This window comes from Piliocolobus tephrosceles, chromosome 21 (assembly GCF_002776525.5).
Source record: "Piliocolobus tephrosceles isolate RC106 chromosome 21, ASM277652v3, whole genome shotgun sequence".
Lineage (NCBI taxonomy): Eukaryota > Metazoa > Chordata > Mammalia > Primates > Cercopithecidae > Piliocolobus > Piliocolobus tephrosceles.
In genome coordinates, this window is record NC_045454.1 from 4,913,439 (window position 1) to 4,935,194 (window position 21,756).

The 21,756-nt window shown below is 46.3% G+C and overlaps 1 protein-coding gene and 1 pseudogene across 4 annotated transcripts in view; both read right to left on the bottom strand.

The window, feature by feature from the left end:
• The window catches only part of LOC111530394 (zinc finger protein 761-like), a 24,615-nt gene extending 3,735 nt beyond the window's left edge, over window positions 1-20,880 (bottom strand). For 3 of the 4 annotated variants that reach the window (XM_031934777.1, XM_026448796.1, XM_031934776.1), the window contains exons 1-3: window positions 20,823-20,880; window positions 8,970-9,057; window positions 4,542-4,668 (exon numbers count right to left, since the gene is read on the bottom strand). In XM_031934777.1, coding sequence (XP_031790637.1) covers window positions 4,542-4,668; window positions 8,970-8,984 — 142 coding nt within the window. In that variant the 5' untranslated portion in view covers window positions 8,985-9,057; window positions 20,823-20,880. Of the gene's footprint in view, window positions 1-4,541; window positions 4,669-8,969; window positions 9,058-19,048; window positions 19,051-20,822 lie in introns of all 4 variants that reach the window. The other variant, XM_026448795.1, reaches the window with a different exon arrangement.
• LOC111530398 lies at window positions 13,284-14,111 on the bottom strand (annotated as a pseudogene).
• Window positions 20,881-21,756: the final 876 nt, after the last annotated feature.

Here is a 21,756-nt window from a genome sequence, read left to right on the forward strand (position 1 = left end):
AAAAAAAAAAAAAAAAAAAAAAAAAAAAAAAAAAAAAAAAAAAAAGATCACTACCTTCTGATTTATGAGGTCAAAAAGTACACAACATTATAAGGAATAAGAATTGACTAACGGCCGGGCACGGTGGCTCAGGTCTATAATTGCAGCACTTTGGGAGGCTGAGACGGGAGGATTATGAGGTCAGGAGTTCAAGAGTAGCCTGGCCAACATGGTGAAATCCCAACTCTACTAAAAATACAAAAAAATTTGCTGGGTATGGTGGCAGGTGCCTGTAATCTCAGCTACTTGGAAGGCTGAGGCAGGAGAATCGTTTGAACCCAGGAGGTGGAGGTTGTAGTGAGCCGAGATTGCACCATTGCACTCCAGCCTGAGTGAGAGGGTGAGACTTCATCTCAAAATAAATAAATAAATAATTGACTAACAGTGTCAGAGGGTGCAATTATGATGTCACAACTACATTTATAAAACAGCCAGGCAATACAGCAATTCTATATATGTATGCATTGTTGGCCTTAATTATCTAGTTCACTATGCACAAAATATAAATCATAGAATGTGTACTAGGAAAACTTTTAAATGGAGATCAGAGAAAACATTGTATAAATCAAATTGCACAACAAAAACATAAAAAATATGATGCAGGCTCCCTGGTCTGAATGTTCCTATTGTCAAAAAGCCGTGTTCGGCCGGGCGCGGTGGCTCAAGCCTGTAATCCCAGCACTTTGGGAGGCCGAGACGGGTGGATCACAAGGTCAGGAGATCAAGACCATCCTGGTCTACACGGTGAAACCCCATCTCTACTAAAAATACAAAAAACTAGCCAGGCGAGATGGCGGGCACCTGTAGTCCCAGCTACTCGGGAGGCTGAGGCAGGAGAATGGCGTAAACTCGGGAGGCGGAGCTTGTAGTGAGCCGAGATCGCGCCACTGCACTCCAGCCTGGGTGACAGAGCGAGACTCCATCTCAAAAAAAAAAAAAAAAAAAAAAAAAAGCTGTGTTCTGCAGATGGGGCCTTTAAGAGAATTTGGTCATGGGTGTTGAATACTGGTGAACAAGTCTTGTGCTTTCATAAAAAGAGATATTAAGGAGCCCATTTCCTGTTCATCTTTCCCCCATGTCAGGACACGGCAGGAAGATGGCTGGGCTAAATCATGAAGAAGGCTCTCACCAGGAACAATTTGACTGGCACCTTTCTCTTGGATTTCCCCCTTTCCAAATTCATGAGAAATAATTTTCTATGTCTGAAGCCTCCCAGTTTAAGCTATCTCTTTTGCTGTTTGTTGGGACCCAGTCACACTCTATCACCCAGGCTGGAGTGTAGTGGCACGATTCACTTGCCTCAAGAGATTCTCTTGCCTTAGCACAGAGTCTGACTTTGTCGCCTGGACTGGAGTGTAGTGGGGCAATCTTGGCTCACTACAACCTCCACCTCCCGGGTTTAAGTGATTCTCCTGCCTCAGCCTCTCAAGTACTTGGGATAACAGCCGTGAGCCACCACGCCCAGCTAATTTTTGTATTTTTAGTAGAGACGGGGTTTCACCACGTTGGCCAGGCTGGCCTTGAACTCCTGAACTCAGGTGATCTGCCCCTCTCGGTCTCCCAAAGTGCTGGAATTACAGGCTTGAGCCACCATGCCCAGCCAATTTCTTGTATTTAGTAGATTTGAGGTTTCACCATGTTGGCCAGACTGGTCTCAAACTCCTGACTTCAAGTGATCCACCCACCTTAGCATCCCAAACTGCTGAGATTAGAGGCATAAGCCAACTCCGCTGGCCAGTCTAAGCTATTTCTGTCAGTGAAATGATTAAGTCAGGAACAGGAACATCTCATCATCAACATCACCAAAGGCTGACTGACATATCTGATTAAACAAAGGAAGTTTAGAGCCTGTTCTATAAATCTTGCAATACTTGAAGCCATCTATAGCAATAACGTGTTTTAAAAATTTTGAGGCCGGCCAGGCATGGTGGTTCATGCCTGTAATCCCAGCACTATGGGAGGCTGAGGCAGGAGGATCACAAGGTATGGAGATCAAGACCATCCTGGCTAACAGGGTGAATCCCTGTTTCTACCAAAAAAAAAAAAAAGAAAAAATTAGCCAGGTGTGGTGGCACGTGCCTGTAGTCCCAGCTACTTGGGAGACTGAAGGAGAAGAATCACTTGAACCTGGGAGGCAGATGTTGCGGTTAGCCAAGATTGCACCACCACACTGCAGCCTGGGTGACAGACCAAGACTCTGTCTTAAGAAAAAATAAAAAAAGAAATGAAAAAACTCTAAAGAGTAACTCCAACCCACAAATATACACAATGTTCTCCAGTAAAGGTAAATAAAATGACACACAGGCCGGGTGCGGTGGTTCACACCGGTAATCCCAGCAGTTTAGGAGGCCAAAGTTGAGGGATCACTTGAGGATGGGGGTTCAAGACCAGCATGACCAAAAAGGAGAAACCCTGTGTCTATTAAAATACAAAATTAGCTAGGCGTGGTGGCACATGCCTGTAATCCTAGCTACTTGGGACACTGAGGCAGGAGAATCGCTTGAACCCACAAGTTGGAGGTTGGAGCGTCCCGAGATTGTGCCATTGCACTCCAGCATGGGCGACAAGAACAAAACTTCATCTCATCAACAAACAAATAAATACATGAATAGGCAAATAAAAGGACAGATACAGAAACTGGTATAAGTGTACCTTTTCTCCATAATTCAACTTTTTTCTGTTATTTAGAAGAAAAAAGCATGAAAAAACACTGTACATATACGTTAATGAAAATGCAACATATACAGAAATAATTCTGACATAAATAAAGAGTTCTAGTGGATAAAGAGTAGCTTTTGCAGGTTATGATTTTTTTTTCTTTTCTTTTTTTTTGAGACAGAGTCTCGTGCTGTCACCCAGGCTGCAGTGCAGTGGCGCAATGTAGGCTCACTGCAACTTCCACCTCTTGGGTTCAAGCAATTCTCCTGGGTTAGACTCTTGAGCAGCAGGATTACACGTGCCCACCATGGTGTCCAGCTAATTTTTGTATTTTTAGTAGAGACGGAGTTTCGCCATGTTAGCCAGGCTGGTTTTGAACTCCTGACCTCGGGTGATTTGCCTGCCTCGGCCTCCCACAGTGCTGGGATTAGAGGCATGAGCCACTGGGGCACAAGAATCATTTGAGCCTGAGAGGTGGAGCTCGCTGTGGTGAGCCAAGATTGTACCACTGCACTGTAGCCTTGGCAACAGAGTGAGATTCCAGTATAAACAAAAAAAGAAAATAAGTAAATAAGAAGGGAGTCAAAGCATGTCTACACAAAAATGGAATTAAACCCAAAAATTAGGAAATGAGAATGAAGAACAAAAAAAAACTACAAGAAATACAGACAATATGTAACAAATTCACAAACGAAAGGTCTTCTCCGTCAGTAATACTTGAACTGTAAGTATTTAACTCTGTATTCAGAAGTCAAAGACTGGCTGAATCAACAGGAACCAACTACATGTTGTCTACAAGAGACTTATACACTCAGCCTTAAGGACACACATATGCAATTTTTTTTTTTTTTTTTTTTTTTTTGATACGGAGTCTTGCTATGTCGCCCAGCTGGAGTGCAGTGGTGATCTTGGCTCACTGCAACCTCTGACTCCCTGGTTCATGTGATTTTGTTGCCTCAGCCTCTCAAGTAGCTGTGATTATAGGCACGTGCCACCACATCCACTTGATTTTTGTGTTTTTAGAAGAGACAGAGTTTCACCATGTTGCCCAGGCTGGTCTTGATCTCCTGACATTGTAATCCACCCAGTTTGGCTTCCCAAAGTGCTGGGATTACAGGCGTCAGCCACCAGGCCTGTCTGCACATATGCAAACATTTCAAAAATAAAAGCCAATGATTAGGTATGGGGGTTGGCGCCTGTAATCCCAGCTACTCAGGAGACTGAGGATCTCTTGAGCCCAGGAGATCAGGACGAATTTCAACAACACAGCAGGACCCTGTCTGGAGAAAAAACAAACTAAAAAAGTTGCCTGACATGGTGGCATGCACCTGTACCAGCTACTTGGGGAGGCTGAGGTGGGACAATCATTTGAGCCAAGGAATTCAAGATTGCAGTGAGCCATGATCACACCATTGCACTCTACACTGGGTGACAGAGAGAGACACTGTATCTAAGAAAAAGAGAAAATAAGGGCCAGGCACGGTGGCTCACACCTGTAATCCCAGCACTTTGGGAGGCCAAGGTGTGTGATCACGACGTCAGGAATTCAAATTCGAGACCATCCTGGTTAACATGGTGAAACCCTGTCTCTACTAAAAAATAATACAAAAAATTAGCCGGGTATGTTGGTGGGCGCCTGTAGTTCCAGCTACTTGGGAGGCTGAGGCAGGAGAACCACGTGAACCCGAAAGGCAGAGCTTGCAGTAAGCCAAGATCGTGCCATGGCACTCTAACCTGGGCAACAGAGCAAGACTCCATCTCAAAAAAAAAAAAAAAAGAAAGAAAAAGAAAGAAAATACAAAGATATGCAAAGGGCACATTCCCAAGAGGGAAGTTATCCTCACCCAGGGAGACCAGGTTCCTATAATTCTCCAACATCACGTCTCTGTATAGAGTCCTCTGAGCAGAGTCCAGGCATTCCCACTCCTCCTGAGTGAATTCTATGGCCACATCCCTGAACGTCAGTAAAACCTGAAATGAAAACACATTTTAAGGAAATGGTTATGGGAGGAGTTCTTATATTTGCAGAAAATGAGAAGAGGAGAGAGGGGAAAGTGTGGATTTAAATGCAGTGAATGTTCTAGCAAATCTGAGTGAGGGATTTCTCACCACATTTTGTCTTCCCAGTTGTGTTTTACTAAACTTTTTTTTTTTTTTTTTGAGATGGCATCTCACTCTGTTGCCCAGGCTGGAGTGCAAATGGTGCAGTTTCTGCTCACTGCAACCTCCACCTCCCAGGATCAAGCGATTCTCCTGCCTTGGCCTCCTGAGTAGTTGAAATTACAGGCATGCACCACCACGACCAGTTAATTTTTGTATTTTTAGCAGAAACAGGCTTTCACCATATTGGCTAGGTTGGTCTCAAACTCCCGACCTTGTTATCTCTCTGACTCAGCCTCTCAAAGTGCTGGAATTACAGGCATGATCCACCGTGCCCAGCCCAGAAACTTTTATTGACACACCAAGTGACATTCAGTATCTCGACGAGGCAGAGTATGAGTGATGGCTTCAGCAATGACAACGTCCACAGTGAAACATCAGAAACTAAAATCTGGCTGGGCACGGTGGCACATGCCTGTTAATCCCAGTCACCCAGGAGGCTGATGCAGGAGAATTGCTTGATCCCATGAGCCAGAGGTTGTAATGATTTGCAATCATGCAACTGCACTCCAGCCTGGACAACGGAGACTCCATCTCAAAAAAAAAAAATTAGCCAAGCATGGTGGCAGCCACCTGTGGTTCTTGCTACTTGGGAGCCTGAGGTAGAGGATGGCTTGAGCCTGAGGGTGAAGCTTAGTGAGCTGAGATCGTGCCACTGTGCTCTAGCCTGGGCAACACAGTGAGACCCAGTCTCAAAATAAAATAAAATACATGAAAACTAGATTACTCAGAGTATGAAAATCGATTATACATATATATGTCAACAAAATAATGAAACCTACACAGACTCATAAAAAACTACACGTTAATACAAAGGGTTGTCTTTTTCCCCAGATTTTCAAAATGGAAAAGTTGTTCAAAATATATACATTTGTGTGTGTGTATATGTACGCATGTGTATGTGTGTGTGTGTGTATTGTGTGTGTGGGTGTGTATATATATATAAAGGCTTTAAAAATATAAAAAGTAGCAAGTTATGTTGAATTGAAGAAGAATCCCATCTTGCTGGAAAAGGATACACTGGCAGTTGGGGGCAGGGAAAATCTTGTCAGATCTAAGAAAATAGGAAATGCCCATCTTAGAGGAAGCAATCACCCTTTCAACTGCCTCACCTGGAGGAATGTTCAGATACCTGTAGGAATGCAGGCGTGCACAGAGGCAGCCACTATGGCACTCTTTATACGGGGAAAAATTGCAAAGGACCCACATGTTGTCATTCGGCTAATTTCCAATACAGATGGCAAACAGCAACCTAGCCACATTTACTAACGGGAGAACATGTAAATTTTCACAACTAGCAGCATCAAATATCAAAGTAAAATATTTACTGGAACATCAAGAAGAAAACAGACACTGCGGTCTACTTGAGGGTGGAGGGTGGAAGGAGAGGAGCAGAAAAAATAACTATTGGGGGCCAGACAAGGTGGCTCACGCCTGTAATCCCAGCACTTTGGGAGGCCGAGGCAGGTGGATCACGAGTCAGGAGTTCAAGATCAGCCTGGCCAACATGGTGAAACCCTGTCTCTACTAAAAATACAAAAATTAGCCAGGCATGATAGCAGGCCCCTGTAATTTCAGCTACTCAGGAGGCTGAGACAGAGGAATCACTCAAACCCAGGAGGAGGAGGTTGCAGTGAGCTGAGATCATGCCATTATACTCCAGCCTGGGCAACAAGAGCAAAACTCAGTCTCAAAAAAGTAAATAAATAAAAAATAGCTATTGAGTATGGGGCTTAACATCAGAGTGATGAAATAATCTGTACAACAAATCCCGATGACACTAGTTTACCTGTGTAACAAACCTTCACATGTAGCCCCAAACCTAAAGTGAAAACATAAATATCATTTTTTTTTTTTTTTGAGACGGAGTCTTGCTCTGTGTCTAGGTTGGAGTGCAGTGGCACAATCTCAGGTCATGACAATGTCCGCCTCCAAGGTTCCAGCGATTCTCCTGCCTCAGCTTCCAGAGTAGCTGGGATTACAGGCATGTGCCACCACGCCCAGCTAATTTTTGTAAAAAAGTTATTTGTTTTTAAATTTACTGCAGACTTTTCTCTAAAGTCTCATAATGATGCTGAAATACATGTGTATGAGACTTGCTCTGACAACTAGCTCCCCAGTGAGGTTGGAAGGAGGGTGGAGGATGTGACTAGGAAAGGAGATACCTTATGGCCAAGGGTCTAAGCTGCAGCTTTGCTTGGAGTTTTATCACAAAACAAATATATTCATCATGTGATGTTTAAATAGAAAAATATACATTTAATAATAATCATTGGGGCTGGGCACAGTGGCTTGCACCTGTAAACCCAGCCCTCCAGGAGGCTGAGGTGGGCAGATCACCTGAGGTCAGTAGTTTGAGACGGCCTGGCCAACATGGTGATACCCATCACTAATAAAAATACAACAAAATTAGCTGGGCATGGTGACGCGTGCCTATAATCCCAGCTACTCGGGAGGCTGAGGCAGGAGAATCCTTCAACCCAGAAGGTGGAGGTTGCCATGAGCCAAGATCATGTCACTGCACTTCAGCCTGGGTGACAGAGCAAGACTTTGTATATGTAAAGTAAAATATTATTATAATAATTAAAATCATTTTTAATGAAAACACCTGTTTCACAAGTCTCTCCCCAGTAACACCGCAGTCTCCATTAGCTTAATGTGCTAAACATGGCTTAATGAATCTCCTATTATTGAGGTTGATTTCATATTCTTAAAATAATGATGGAATAAAACATCTTCTATCATTCATGTCTGTGTAATAACTTTCCATTCTAATTAGCAAGATTTTTGGAGTCAGAAACACAGTAACTCACTGAATTACCTAAAAACGTAGTAAAAAATCAGGCAGAAACATTTCTCTATATTGGTCACCTTTTCTAGAATTTACCACAGACTGTGTGCATATTAATACATGACTTCTGTTGCGGGAAGTCAGACACCCTGAACGGAGGGACTGGCTGAAGCCATGTCAGAAGAACACAAATTGTGAAGATTTCATGAACATTTATTAGTTCCCCAAATTAATGCTTTTATAATTTCTTACGCCTGTCTTTACTGCAGTCTCTGAACATAAACTGTGAAGATTTCATGGACATTTATTGATGGACTTCTCCAATCAATACTCTTGTGATTTCCTATGCCTGTCTTTAATCCCTTTAATCCCATCATCTTCATAAGCTGAGGATGTATGTCACCTTAGGACCTTGTGATGATTGTGTTAACTACACAAATTGTTTGTAAAACCTGTGTGTTTAAACCATATGAAATCTGGGCACCTTGAAAAGAAAACAGGATAACAGCGATGTTCAGGGAGCAAGGGAGATAACCATTAGGTCTGAATGCCTGACAGCCGGGCAGAACAAATCCATATTTCTCTTCTTTCAAAAGCGAATAGGAGAAATATTGCTGAATTCTTTTTCTCAGCAAGGAACAGCTCTGAGAAAGAGAATGCGTTCCTAGGGGTAGACCTCTAAAATGGCCGCTGCAGGAATGTCTGTCTTTTACGGTTGCACATAAGGGATGAAATAAGCCCCGGCGCTTATCTCCTGTAGCGCTCCCAGGCCTATTAGGATGAGGAAATTCCTGCCTAGTAAATTTTTAGTAAAACTGGTTGTCTGCTCTCAAACCCTGTCTCCTGATGTTATCAATGACAATGCGTGCCTGAAACTTCAACAGCAATTTTAATTTCACCCTGGTCCTGTGATCTTGTTCTGCCTCAGTTGCCTTGTAACATTTTATTACCTTGTGAAGCATGTGATCTCTGTGACCCACATCCTATTCGTACACACCCTCCCCTTTGAAAATCACTAATAAAAACTTGGTTTTGCAGCTTGGGGAGCATCACAGAACCTGCCGACATGTCATGTCTCCCCCAGACACACAGCTTTCAAATTTCTCTCTTTGTACTCTTTCCCTTTATTTCCCAGACCGGCCAACACTTAAGGAAAATAGAAAAGAACCCACGTTTAAATATCAGGTGCCAGATTCCTGATAGACTTCCATTGGCAGTTGCTCTAATCCTGGTCTACAGAGAGCTGACAGTGCATCCAGAGGTGGTCCCAGCATTTCTGATAGGAAGGAGACACAAAAATCCACTGAAAATGTCATCTCACCTGAGGAAGAGCCATCTCTGACTCCTTTGCTTTCCTCTTCCTCTTCTGGGTTTCCTCTTCACATACGAAGATTCTTTAGAAGTCAATCCTGACAGTTAGAAATATGTTGTTTATTGCTCAAATCTACACACCCCCTCACTGTAACACAATGAAACATACAAAGGAGACCTCACCCTGGGAAATATGGTCCCCTCTACTGCCCACTCCACCAGGGACAATAAACTCCAACAGGAAAACTCCCTCTTCTCTCCTGGAGGAGCCCACATACATGCTGCAGCAGTGGGGACCTGGGCTGGAACGAGCTCCCCTTCAGGGCACAGACCCAGCCCTGACCAAACCCCATGCAGAGGCTGGGTGCAATGGCTCATGCCTGTCATCCCAGCACTCTAGGAGGCCGAGGCACGTAGATCTCTTGAGCTCAGGAGTTTGAGACCAGCCTGGGCAACGTGGTGAAACCCCGTTTCTACCAAAAATGCAAAAACTTAGCCAGGCATGGTTGTGCACGTCTGTGTGTCTGTGGTCCCAGCTACTTAGAAGGCTGAGGTGTGAGGATCTCTTTGGCTCAGGAGTTTGAGACCAGCCTGGCCAACATGGTGATATCCTGTCTCTACTAAAAATAGAAAAACTGAGCCAGGCACAGTGGCTCATGTCTATAGTACTAGCAGTCTGGAAGGCTGAGAAGGGTGGATTACTCGAGGTCAGAAGTTTGAGACCAGCCTGGTCAACATGGTGAAACTCCTTCTCTACGAAAAATTTAAAAAGTAACTGAGTTTTCGAATTGATGGGGGAAAAAATAAATAAATAAATTTTTTTTTTTTTTTTGTTTTTTTTGAGACGGAGTCTTGCTCTGCCGCCCAGACTGGAGTGCAGTGGCCGGATCTCAGCTCACCGCAAGCTCCGCCTCCCGGGTTCATGCCATTCTCCTGTCTCAGCCTCCCGAGTAGCTGGGACTACAGGCGCCCGCCTTGTCGCCCGGCTAGTTTTTTTGTATTTTCTATTAGAGACGGGGTTTCACCATATTAGCCAGGATGGTCTTGATCTCCTGACCTCGTGATCCGCCCGCCTCGGCCTCCCAAAGTGCTGGGATTACAGGCTTGAGCCACTGCGCCCGGCCCAAATAAATTAATTTAAAAAAAAAAGTGAGTTTCGTGGGTGTCTGAATTTAAAAAGTAACTGGGTTTCGTGGGTGTCTGTAATCCCAGCTACTCAAGAGGCAGAGGTAAGAGAATTGTTTGAACCCAGGAGGTGGCAGTTGCACTGAGCTAAGATCATGCCGCTGACTGCACTTCAGCCTGAGTGACAGTGTGAGACTCAAAAATAAAATAAAATACAAATACAATAATTAGCTGGGTGTGCTGGCACACACTTGTAATCTCAGCTACTTGGGATGCTGAGGCACAAGAATCACTCGAACCCAGGAAACGGAGGTTGCAGTGAGCCAAGATCATGAGACTGCACTCACAGCCTGGATAATAGAGACTATCTAAAAAAAAAGCAAAAAAAAAAAAAAAAGCAAGCATTTCTGATGTGATTGATGCAGAGATAATAAAACGTAAGTAACTTGATAGAGAATGAAGGGCAGAGGGAACTTCAGATGGGGGTGGGAAGGCGTGGGAGACAGCTCTGAGTCTAAACCTGAAGGAGGAGAAAAGGGACAGTGCTGTGATCATTTAGGGACATAGGGTAAGAGAAGGGACAATGAGCTGAGACAGGAAGGGTTTTGATGTTTGAGAAAACAGAAAAGCAAATATAACTGCAGCAGAGGGAATCAGGAGATGAGGGCAGCTCCCAGGAGGAGGCTGGACACTGGCAGGGGCCCTGGACACAGGGCTGTGGAGCCACAGTGAGGAGCTGAGCTTTTGTCCTGGGGAACCCGGGAAGCTGGTGGAGGGTTCCCTGACAGGGACTGACATGACCTGTTTAGATTTCGCTGTGATATCCTCATACAGAGAAAGGCCCCAAGAATTGTCTCTGTCTGAGTACACCTCTGTTTCTTCCATTCCTTTGCATTTTTAAAAAATTTATTTGATTTTATTTTTGGGGTATCTCAACTGCAAAGAGGCCTTCCTCTTTCACTAATCCTCCTCAGCACTGACCCTTTATGGGTGTCGGGCTGGGGGATGGTCAGGTCTTTCCCTTCCCACGAGGCCATATCTCAGGCTACCTCAGTGGGGAGAAACCTTGGACAATACCCAGGCTTTCTTGGGCAGAGGTCCACGCGGCCTTCTGCAATGCATTGTGTCCCTGGGTATTTGAGACTGGAGAATGGTGATGATTTTTACCAGGCATACTGCCTGCAAACACATTTTTAACAAAGCACATCCTGCACAGCCCTAAGTCCATTAAACCTTTAGTCAACACACTACATGTTTCTGTGAGCACAGGGTTGGGGCTAGGATTACAGATTAACAGCATCTCAAGGCAGAAGAACTTTTCTTAGTACAGAACAAAATGGAGTTTCTTATGTCTTCTTCTTTCTACATAGACATAGTAACAGTCTGATCTCTCATTCTTTCTCCCACAAACCCCTCGTGGCTTGGATGGAATCCAGGGCTCAGGAAATAAAATCCCTCATGGCCTCTGGAATGTGCCTAGAGTTGCTGGTTCCTCGCTTCTAGCACTACCAGGCTCAGAAAACGATTGCATCTTAAACTAGAAGAACATGTTCCCCATGATCCCAAGTAGCAGAACATGTTCCATATAAATGCTCAACTGACAGACCTATAGATCATGTGCTTGATGCACCACCTCCTTTCAACCCCCACAGTCACACCACCTGCTTCTTTGTTTGACCACCAATAACTAGTGTGGGCTTCCAGAGCTTCAGTCTTTGGTAACCTCCATACTAGCGTTGGCCCCCTGGACCCACCTTACGCATCCTTAACTTGTCTTTTCTCATTCCTTTGACTCCACTGGACTTTGTAGCCCCGACAGCCTGGTGTTGGGTCTGGCCACCCCAACAGTTCCATGCCAATCCAGCCCATATTTCAACATTAGTCCAGAAGGGACTAGAGGGCCTTGAGGGAAGCATGCACTTAATAGCTCACAGCTCAATATTTTCACAGATGACAGAAGAAAAGAAAACTGAAAAATAGCCTAACTGGTTAAACTACATTTTGACGTTAAGGTAAAAGGTCACTGATATCTTTACCAGGTACACACTGACACAACCAACCTTCTGTATTAGGTACCAAAGTTTTCCAACAAATAATAAAGACTAGAAAGCATACAGACCTTGATCTGAACCGGACGCAACTAGTTTCAAACAGAAACTATTTTGAAATTGTTTTTTAAAAAAATCTAACAAATTCTGGGGTCAACAGGAAAATAACTGGAAAATATACTTGTACAGAAAAAAAATGATGTGAGCTGATTATAGTATGTGACAAAGGCATCTTTCAGAAGTGATTATTATTATTATTTTTACATGGCAACATGCATTTTAAAGACATTATGCATTATGCTCACATTCCCTTAAATGCTGTTTCAAAAGTTCTCAAGTCTCCAGCCCAGCTGGAATCTCCAGGGAGAGGCAGAGACAGTTTGGTGAAAGAGGCAGGGGAGGAGGGGGTGGCAAAAAGAGAAAGCAGCCTTCCAGTTAAAGATCAGCCCTCAGTTAAGAGTCAGCTTCAGCCGGGCGCGGTGGCTCAAGCCTGTAATCCCAGCACTTTGGGAGGCTGAGACGGGTGGATCACAAGGTCAGGAGATCGAGACCATCCTGGCCAACACGGTGAAACCCCGTCTCTACTAAACATACAAAAAACTAGCCGGGCGAGGTGGCGGGCGTCTGTAGTCCCAGCTACTCGGGAGGCTGAGGCAGGAGAATGGCGTAAACCCGGGAGGTGGAGCTTGCAGTGAGCTGAGATCCGGCCACTGCACTCCAGCCCGGGCGACAGAGCAAGACACTCCATCTCAAAAAAAAAAAAAAAAAAAAAAAAAGAGTCAGCTTCACACTGGGTGTGGTGGCTCACGCCTGTAATCCCAGCACTTAGGGAGGCCAAGGCGGGTGGCTCATGAGGTCAGGAGATCAAGACCATCCTGCCTAACACGGTGAAACCCCGTCTCTACTAAAAAAGACAAAAAAATTAGCCGGGTGTGGTGGTGGGCACCTGTAGCCCCATCTACTCGGGAGGCTGAGGCAGGAGAATGGCATGAATCCGGGAGGCAGAGCTTGCAGTGAGCCGAAATTGCGCCACTGCACTCCAGCTTGGGCAACAGAGCAAGACTCCGTCTCAAAAAAAAGAAAGAAAAAAAAAAAAGAGGCAGCTTCGGGCAGGCTGGCCTCACGCGGAGTCAGGGTCAGAGGGAGGAGCAGCAGCGGGGGGGGGACTGGCGTATTCTACATCTCACTCAGGTCAAGCAGTCTGTTCCGGCATCCTTTCTGTACGGAGGTGTTCCTCTTCAGTGCATTTCACTTTATCTTCCAAGTCATCAATTGTCTTTTCCAGTGTGACTACCAATCTCTCAGCAAACTCAGCACAGGTCTCTGCCTCCTTGAGATTATCAGTAAGAATCTTCACCTCTTCCTCAGATTTGTCTTCTTTTTGAGAGTACTTTTCTTCAGCTGCACTCAGACACTTCAAGTTCTGGTCCATCAGTCTGATCTGCTCATCCATCTCTCGGCAACGGGACTCAGCCAGCTCAGCTTGTTCTTCTGTACCTTCCATGTCTCCTTCAATGATCACCAGCTTATGAGCCACCTCTTCATACTTTCTATCTGCCTCTTCTGCAATGTGCTTAGCTTCTTTGAGTTGGATTTCCTGGAGTTCCATCTTTTCTTCATCTTTTAAGGCCTGGTTTTCAATAACCTTTATACCTGTCACTCTCCTCAGCAGCTTTTTCCACTTCTCCCAGCTTTCGCAGGGCAGTGTCCAGGCGCTCCTGAGCACAGTCCAGCTCCTCCTTAACCAGCTGGGTCCTATGGTTCAAGGAGGCCACCTCAGCCTTAGCCTGTTCCCAGGCCCGCCTTTCTCCCTCAACTCCTTGCTGGAGGTGCTCAGCTTGCTCCTCTGCATCATCTGCCTGCTGCTGCAGAACCTGGATCTCACACTTCACTGTGTCGATTGTGGTGATCCCAGCCATGGTGCCCACCCAGCCACTATTCACAGTCCAATTCCTGCTTCCTCCACTTGGCACTGCAGCCTCCTCTCTGTGATTAGGTATTAAAAAAGAAATTTTGAAAACTAAGATTTATCTCGGCTGGGCATGGTTGCTCTCGCCTATAATCCCAGCACTTTTGGGAGGCCAAGGTGGGTGGATCACCTGAGGTTAGGAGTTCAAGGCCAGCCTGGCCAACAGGGTGAAACCCCATCTCTGCTAAGAGTACAAAAATTAGCTGGGCATGGGGGTGCGGGCCTGTAGTCCCACATATTTGAGAGTTTGAGGCAAAAGAATCGCTTGAAATCAGGAGGCAGAGGTTGCAGTGAACTGAGATCATGCCACTATACTCCAGCCTGGGTGACTGCGTAAGATTCTGCCCCCCACCCCCAAAAAAAAGAATAAAGAAAGAAATGGAGAGGAAACAGAAAGAAAATAAAGTAAATCTATTACACATGAGCACAAAAGCACTTTTGATGTCCCTTTTGTTTTTCATTTTATTTTTTGTTGCTTGTTTTTGTGAGATGGAGACCCACTTTCCCACCCAGGCTGCAGTGCAGTGGCATGATTTTTGCTCGCTGCAACCACTACCTCCCAGGTTTAACTGATTTTCATGCCTCAGCCTCCCCATTAGCTGTGACTACAGGTGTACACTACCACGCCTGGCTAACCTTTGTACTTTTAGTAGAGACCAGGTTTCACCATGTTGGCCAAACTGGTCTTGAACTCGTCACCTTAGGTGACCCACTCACCTCCGTCTCCCAAAGTGCTGGGGTTACTGGCATGAGCAATCATGTTTTCATGTCCCTTTTAAAAAGTACTACGTAGGCAAGGTGTGGTGGCTTATCCCTGTAATCCCAGTATTTTGGGAGGCCAAGGCAGAAAGATCCTCTGAGCTCAGGATTTTGAGACCAGCCTGGGAAACGTAGTGAAACCTGTTTTATTTAAAAAAATACAAAACTTGCCTGACTTGGTGGCTCACGCCTGTGATCCCAGCTACTCAGGAAGCTGAGGTAGGAGGATCACTTGAGTCCAGGAGGTCGAGGCTGCAGTTAGAAGAGATCATGCTGGACTCCATCCTGGGTGACAGAGCCAGGCCCAGTCACAAAATATGAATTATTAATTAATTTAATTAAAAGTATTATGTTATAACAGAAACTGATTTTTTTTCCCACTGCACTGCACCACTTCCTACCCCACCCTGCAAAAAAGGAACAGAGTAATTCACAACTGAATAAGTCATTGCCCTCTGGCTGAATAGGGATTCCAAGTGGAAGCTGACTTCTGATGCCAAGATTTATAGAATGTACATGCCTTATAGATAGGAATTTTAAAATTCTCAATATCATCTGTATAATTTAAACAAGTTTTAAGTTATTAGATTATATACACAGAAGTCAACATGTCACAGGTAATCATATCCAATGAATTCACCCACTCATCTGAACCCAAACCCACCCACCCCTTCTATTCTTTTCAGCCTGTTGACCAGGCTGGAGTGCAGTGGCATGATCTCGGCTGACAGTAGCCTGGATTTCCTGGGCTCAAGTGATCCTCCTGCCTCAGCCTCCAGAGTAGTAGGGAGTACAGGTGTGCACCATCATGTCTGGTTAATTTTATTTATTTATTTTTGGCCGAGACAAAGTCTCACTATGTTGCCAGGCTGGTCTCGAACTCCTGTACTCAAGCATTCCCCTGCCCCAGTCTCTGAAAATGGTGGGATTAAGGAGTGAGCCACAGCACCCAGCCCCTTTTTCAGGTACCAATGCAGCCTCATATGCAAGAAGAACAAAAATTATTATTTCACTTAGTTAAAGAAATTCCTGGAGTATAGGCTGAGGACAACGCACCTGGGTTAGCTGTAAATCATACACCAGTAGCAGAATTAAAACCAGGAGCAACCCCCGTTCAGGTTGCAACGCAGGCAGCAGTGATTACGCCGCATTTTAAAGAGGAAGCCTTAGCTATGCCTCTCCTCCCAGAACCTCCTCTCCAAGAGGACCCAAGTTATACTCCAAATCATAGAGCCTGGGGTGCCCAAGAAGATGAAAAATATATTAAAAGAAAGTGGTAGAAGTTCTTCTATAGCAGACTAGCCATTCCAAAGATGTTAGCTCCTAAGTTTGTGAAGCAAATTCACCAAGAAACTCATATAAGAAAAACAGCATTAGAAACGTTATGTAGTGCCATTTCTTTCTTTCCTTTTTTTTTGTTTTTGAGACGGAGTCTTGCTCTCTCGCCCAGGCTGGAGTGCAGTGGCACGATCTCGGCTTACTGCAACCTCTGCTTCCCGGGTTCAAGAGTTTCTTCTGCCTCAGCCTCCCTACTACCTGGGATTAGAGGTGCCCATCAACACGATCGGATTTTTTTTTTGTATTTTTAGTAGAGATGGATTGTCACCATGTTGGTCAGACTGGTCTTGAAACCTGGACCTCATAATCTGCCTGCCTTGGCCTCCCAAAGTGCTGGGATTACAGGCCACGAAAATGCCATTTCTATGTGCCGTGGCTCTCTGCTGTCACTCCAGCCGTTTGTGAACAATGCTTAACCTGTGCTCAGAATAACCCACGACAGGGGCCCACTCAGCCCCAAGAATTCACGAAGTAGGAGCCAGGCCTTGTGAAAACTTGCTTATAAACTTTACCGAACTGCCCCATGCCAGAGGCTATTGGTATATGCTAGTGCTTAGTTGTACCTTTTCAGGATAAGTTAAGGCTTTCCCCATGACAGAAAAAGCACAAGAAGTGACTGAAGTACTGATAAAAGACATTATCCCCAGGTTTGGACTGCCTCTAACTTTAAAATCAGACAACAGGCTGGCATCTGTAGCTGAAATGGTGTAAGATTTTGCAAGACTGCTAAAAATAAAATAGAAGTTACACACAGACTGTCAGCCGCAAGTTCAAGGAAAGTAAAATGCATGAACTGGACACTCAAGCAGCTACTGAAGAAATCTTGCCAAGAAACTCATCTGAGATAAGATCAGGTCTTTCCAATGGTCCTCCTTGGAGTCAGGTGCACCCTCACCAAACAAACTAGGTATTAACCTTATGAGAGTTTGTTCAGTCGGCCTCCCCCAAACACAAGTCAAATTAAAAGTGATCTCCAACAACCAGAGGATTAACTTTAAGAAAGCAAACGCAGGCTTTCAGAATAACCATGCAAGAAGTCCATCACTAGGCCGGGCGCGGTGGCTCAAGCCTGTAATCCCAGCACTTTGGGAGGCCGAGACGGGCGGATCACAAGGTCAGGAGATCGAGACCATCCTGGCTAACACAGTGAAACCCCGTCTCTACTAAAACATACAAAAAACTAGCCGGGCGAGGTGGCGGCGCCTGTAGTCCCAGCTACTCGGGAGGCTGAGGCAGGAGAACGGCATGAACCCGGGAGGAGGAGCTTGTAGTGAGCTGAGATCCGGCCACTGCACTCCAGCCTGGGCGACAGAGCCAGACTCCGTCTCAAAAAAAAAAAAAAAAAAAAAAGAAGTCCATCACTGAATACGACAAAGAATGCCTGTAAGTCTGACAGATCCAGTACACCCCTTTAAACCTGGAGACTCTGTTTAGGCTAAAAAGTAGAATCCAACTTCCCTAGGACCCATATAGGATGAGCCCTATACTGTAATCTCATCCACACCCACTGCTGTTAAACTTGCAGGAATCGTGCCTTAGATCCACCACAGTCAGCTGAAACCAGCAGCTCAGGACAAGTGGACCAGCCAGCAAGACCCAGATCATCCAACTGGGCTGATCCTGAGATGAGACCAAGCTGCTGCTGAGGACGACACCCCTGTTCTGGTCACTCCAGAGGCTGACCAGTCTATGCATGGCTGAAGCTCGAGGGGACGACAAGCCCTTTCTACCCACAGCTGAAGCTTGAGGACTAGTCAAGCAAGTAAATGTGGTTAGAAATCTTAAGAGTAGTAGTTTTCCAGCCAGGCGCGGTGGCTCACGCCTGTAATCCCAGCACTTTGGGAGGCTGAGGCGGGTGGATCACAAGGTCAGGAGATCAAGACCATCCTGGCTAACACAGTGAAACCGGTCTCTACTAGACGGGCGCGGTGGCGGGCACCTGTAGTCCCAGCTAGTCCGGAGGCTGAGGCAGGAGAATGGTGTGAACCCGGGAGGTGGAGCTTGCAGTGAGCCAAGATCGCGCTACTGCACTCCAGCCTGGGCCACGAGAGACTCCGTCTCAAAAAAAAAAAAAAAAAAAAAGAACTTGTATTTATAAAGGCCAGTAGTAGTCGCTCATGCCTGTAATTCCAGTCCTTTTGGAGGCCAAGTCGGGTGGATCACCTGAGGTCGGGAGTTCGAGACCAGCCTCACCAACATGGAGAAACCCCGTATCCAAAAAAAATACAAAATTAACTAGGCATGGTGGTGCATGCCTGTAATCACAGCCTTTCAGGAGGCTCAGGCAGGAGAATCTCTTGAACCGAGGAGGTGGAGGTTGTGGTGAGCCGTGATCATGCCATTGCACTCCAGCCTAACCAATAAGAGCGAAACTCCTTCTCCAAAAAAAAAAAAAAAAAAAAAAAAAGACTTATACTTCTAATCAGATCACCTGCTCAATTTGTGACTCAGGAAATAACTAACCTTATATATGCTATAACCCCAAGTTTTCACCTGGTGAATAATTTTACCTCTCCTTGTTAAGAACATTCAGTCAACTATAGAAGCAATTGTAACCAGGCAGACTACCACTCAGCTAATAGCTCTATATAAATATCAGCCTGTGTCTAAAGAAGAAAACCTGCTCTTTCATGAAGAATCAAGTAATAGTGGTGGTTTCTATTAAAATCTTATTTATAAAAAGCAGCAAAGGGAGAAAACTGAGGCAGAAATTTAAAAAATCAATCTGCATTCATTCACTCCAAGAAAATTAACAGGCAAAGCAAGGGTTAGAAAGAAAAGAACATGTTTTCCTCTGCCTAGCAAGCTCACTTCAAGGACAGTTTGGTCTGGGCAGGCGCAGTGGCTCACGCCTGTAATCCCAGCAATTTGGGAGGCCGAGGTGGGCGGATCACGAGGTCAGGAGATAGAGACCGTCCTGGCGAACACGGTGAAACCCTGTCTCTACAAAAAATCCAAAAAAAAAAAAAAAAAATTAGCCATGCGTGGTAGCGGGCACCTGTAGTCCCAGCAACTCGGGAGGCTAAGGCAGGAGAATGGCATGAACCCAGGAGGTGGAGCTTGCAGTGAGACGAGATCCCACCACTGCACTCCATCCTGGGTGACAGAGCGAGGCTCCACCTCAAAAAAAATAATAATAATAATAACAAATAAATAAAAAAGATAACGACTTTGCAAACACTGTTTTCAAAGTCGAACACCCCCACTTTAGAACAAGAGTGAAGAAAAAAAAAAGTCTGTATTTAGCTGTTTTTGTTTTTCTTTCATTGCAGCTACAAGACCACCAGCTATGCAAGGTCACAAGTTATGCTATGGTATAGATGGCCTGACCAATCATTACACGATTAACTGCTTTTATTTTGCTAATGTGAGCCTGCTTATAAAAAGCCCACTATGTCTTTGTTGAAATGCTCAGCTTTTTAGATGTAAATCCACTGAGCCAGTGCCTACCTTGAATAAACATCCTCTGTCTCCCGCATATTGGTCTCTCTAGTCCTCAGTTTCCCGCAACACCATCTCTGCGTCTCCTCTGCTCTCCGTGTTAAATTCTCTCTTCCCTGTTGTACCCCCCTTTACCCGCTCTCTGGAACCCCAGATCCCCAGGTGTCCTCCCTGCTGTGGTTCTCCCTCTGTTCTCTTTGCCACCAGCACCACTCTGCTCTGTCTGCCCCGGCTCCAAATCCCTCCTCCTCCCCCTCACTCTGATGAGCCTCCCTCTTTGCTGCCCCTCTCCCTGCCTTGCTGTCCTTCTTCTCTCTGTACATCTAGCTTTTCTCTACATTTCTCCAGTTGCTTTTCTCCTCCTGCTTTTTTTCCCTCCACATCTGCTGTCTCTTGGCAAATCCCTCACCCATCCTCTACTTTGCCATCTGTTATGAGTCTTTCTTATTCTTTTTTTTTTGTCTCACGTTTTCTACTGCTCTACGTCTGTCTCCTGATCCCTTTGGCCCACACAATCACCAGAGGCTTTGGACTAAGACACAGGAAGGTTTGGAGTAAAACACCTGCATCCCAGGGGAGCGCATTTTCCAGGGGCTGGAGATGGGCAGGCAAAAACAACCCATGTCACAGGACAGGCCCCGGGCATCTCCCCAACGAGAGTTCAGGGAAAGCGGTGATGGCGGAGAGGAACCTGGGGAGCAGCAGGGCCCGCACGAGGAGGGAGGTGACGGGGCAATGGCGCCTTAAGACAAGGGTATGGTCTGCAGGATCCCAGGACCAGACCTAAGACGCGGCCTCCTCGGGACTGGGAGGGCGGCGCTGCGCTCCAGGGGCAGACGAGGTCGAGACTGGGAGGCGCCCAGGGCGGAAATTCACCTCTCATAGGAGGACTTTAAAAAGCGCGAGGCGGGAGGAGTCAGAAAAAGTTTCAGAACAGGAAAACTACATGATAGAAAATGTATACATTGCCCGATAGCAGAAAGACCCAGGACGGGAGGAGCCTCAGGACGACCTTAAACCCAAAAGGAAGCGACCCCCGGACTCTCACGGGGTCGTTTCAATTTGCTCTGGGTGAAGGAAGACGGCTGAGAATTTCCAGGTTTGTGGGGACCCCACGACCCAGGTACAAAAGCGCCAGGGACCTGGGAAACGCAGACTTAATACAACACAGAGGGAAACTCACGCGCCGCGATGGGAGAGTCACTCCAGGAGGTCCGCTTCCGGGTTTGCGCCAAGCTGCGCGTGCAGGAAAGAAGCCAGGGCTGGGCGGGACCCGCATGGAGGTGGGCGGGGCCTGGGCGAGGTGCGGGCGGGGCGCGAGGCAGAGACTTTACCTTTTAGAACAGACAGAGGGAGGAGCCTCGGCGGGACCTGTGCGTCTCAGCCTGGCTTCCAGGGCCTCTGTTTTCGGCTTTTGGAGGGGAGACCGGCTAAGAAGACTGAGGCATGATTCAAAAGCCCTGGAATTATCTGGAACGGGGATGCAAACTAGAATGTGAAAGGCAAGGCCCTGCCTGGCGGAAGGTACCATTTGATGCTGACGGCCCACAAAACAGAATAGAAATCCTCTCCCTTTCTATTCGCCATTCACTTGGGAAGGAGGGTCCATCCTGTCTCAGCTTCAGAGACTTCCCTAAAGCCACCACCTGGGATGCGGGACGGAGTGCTCAGGCCGGCGAGGAGTGAGGTGACTGTTTGGATGAACCGAGGCAAGATGGTGCACTTCCGGGTTCTTCATCCCCACCCCCCCCCAACTCTTCCCGCGCGCGCGAAAATGCAGCGGGCGCCCAGGGAGGGTGCAGACCAACTGGGCATGCGCCAGGTGACGTCAATCCGAAGAGACCAAGATTTACCTGGTCGCACCTGCGGAACGCCCCTGACACGCCCATGCCCCACCTATTGCCCTCCCACTCCTAGAAAAGCTGCTCTCCGCCATTGAGCCAGGCGGCCTTCTCACAGCCCCGGTGGCCTTCTCACAGCCCGGCGGCCTTCTTGCAGCCCCACTCCTGTCGGGATGTCGGGACTGTGGGAAGTCCGTCCGAAAGCCCCATGGGGGGACTCTGCCGGCCTCCTTCCCCGGAGGCCGACAGACTTCTCCCGCACACCTTAGGTTACCA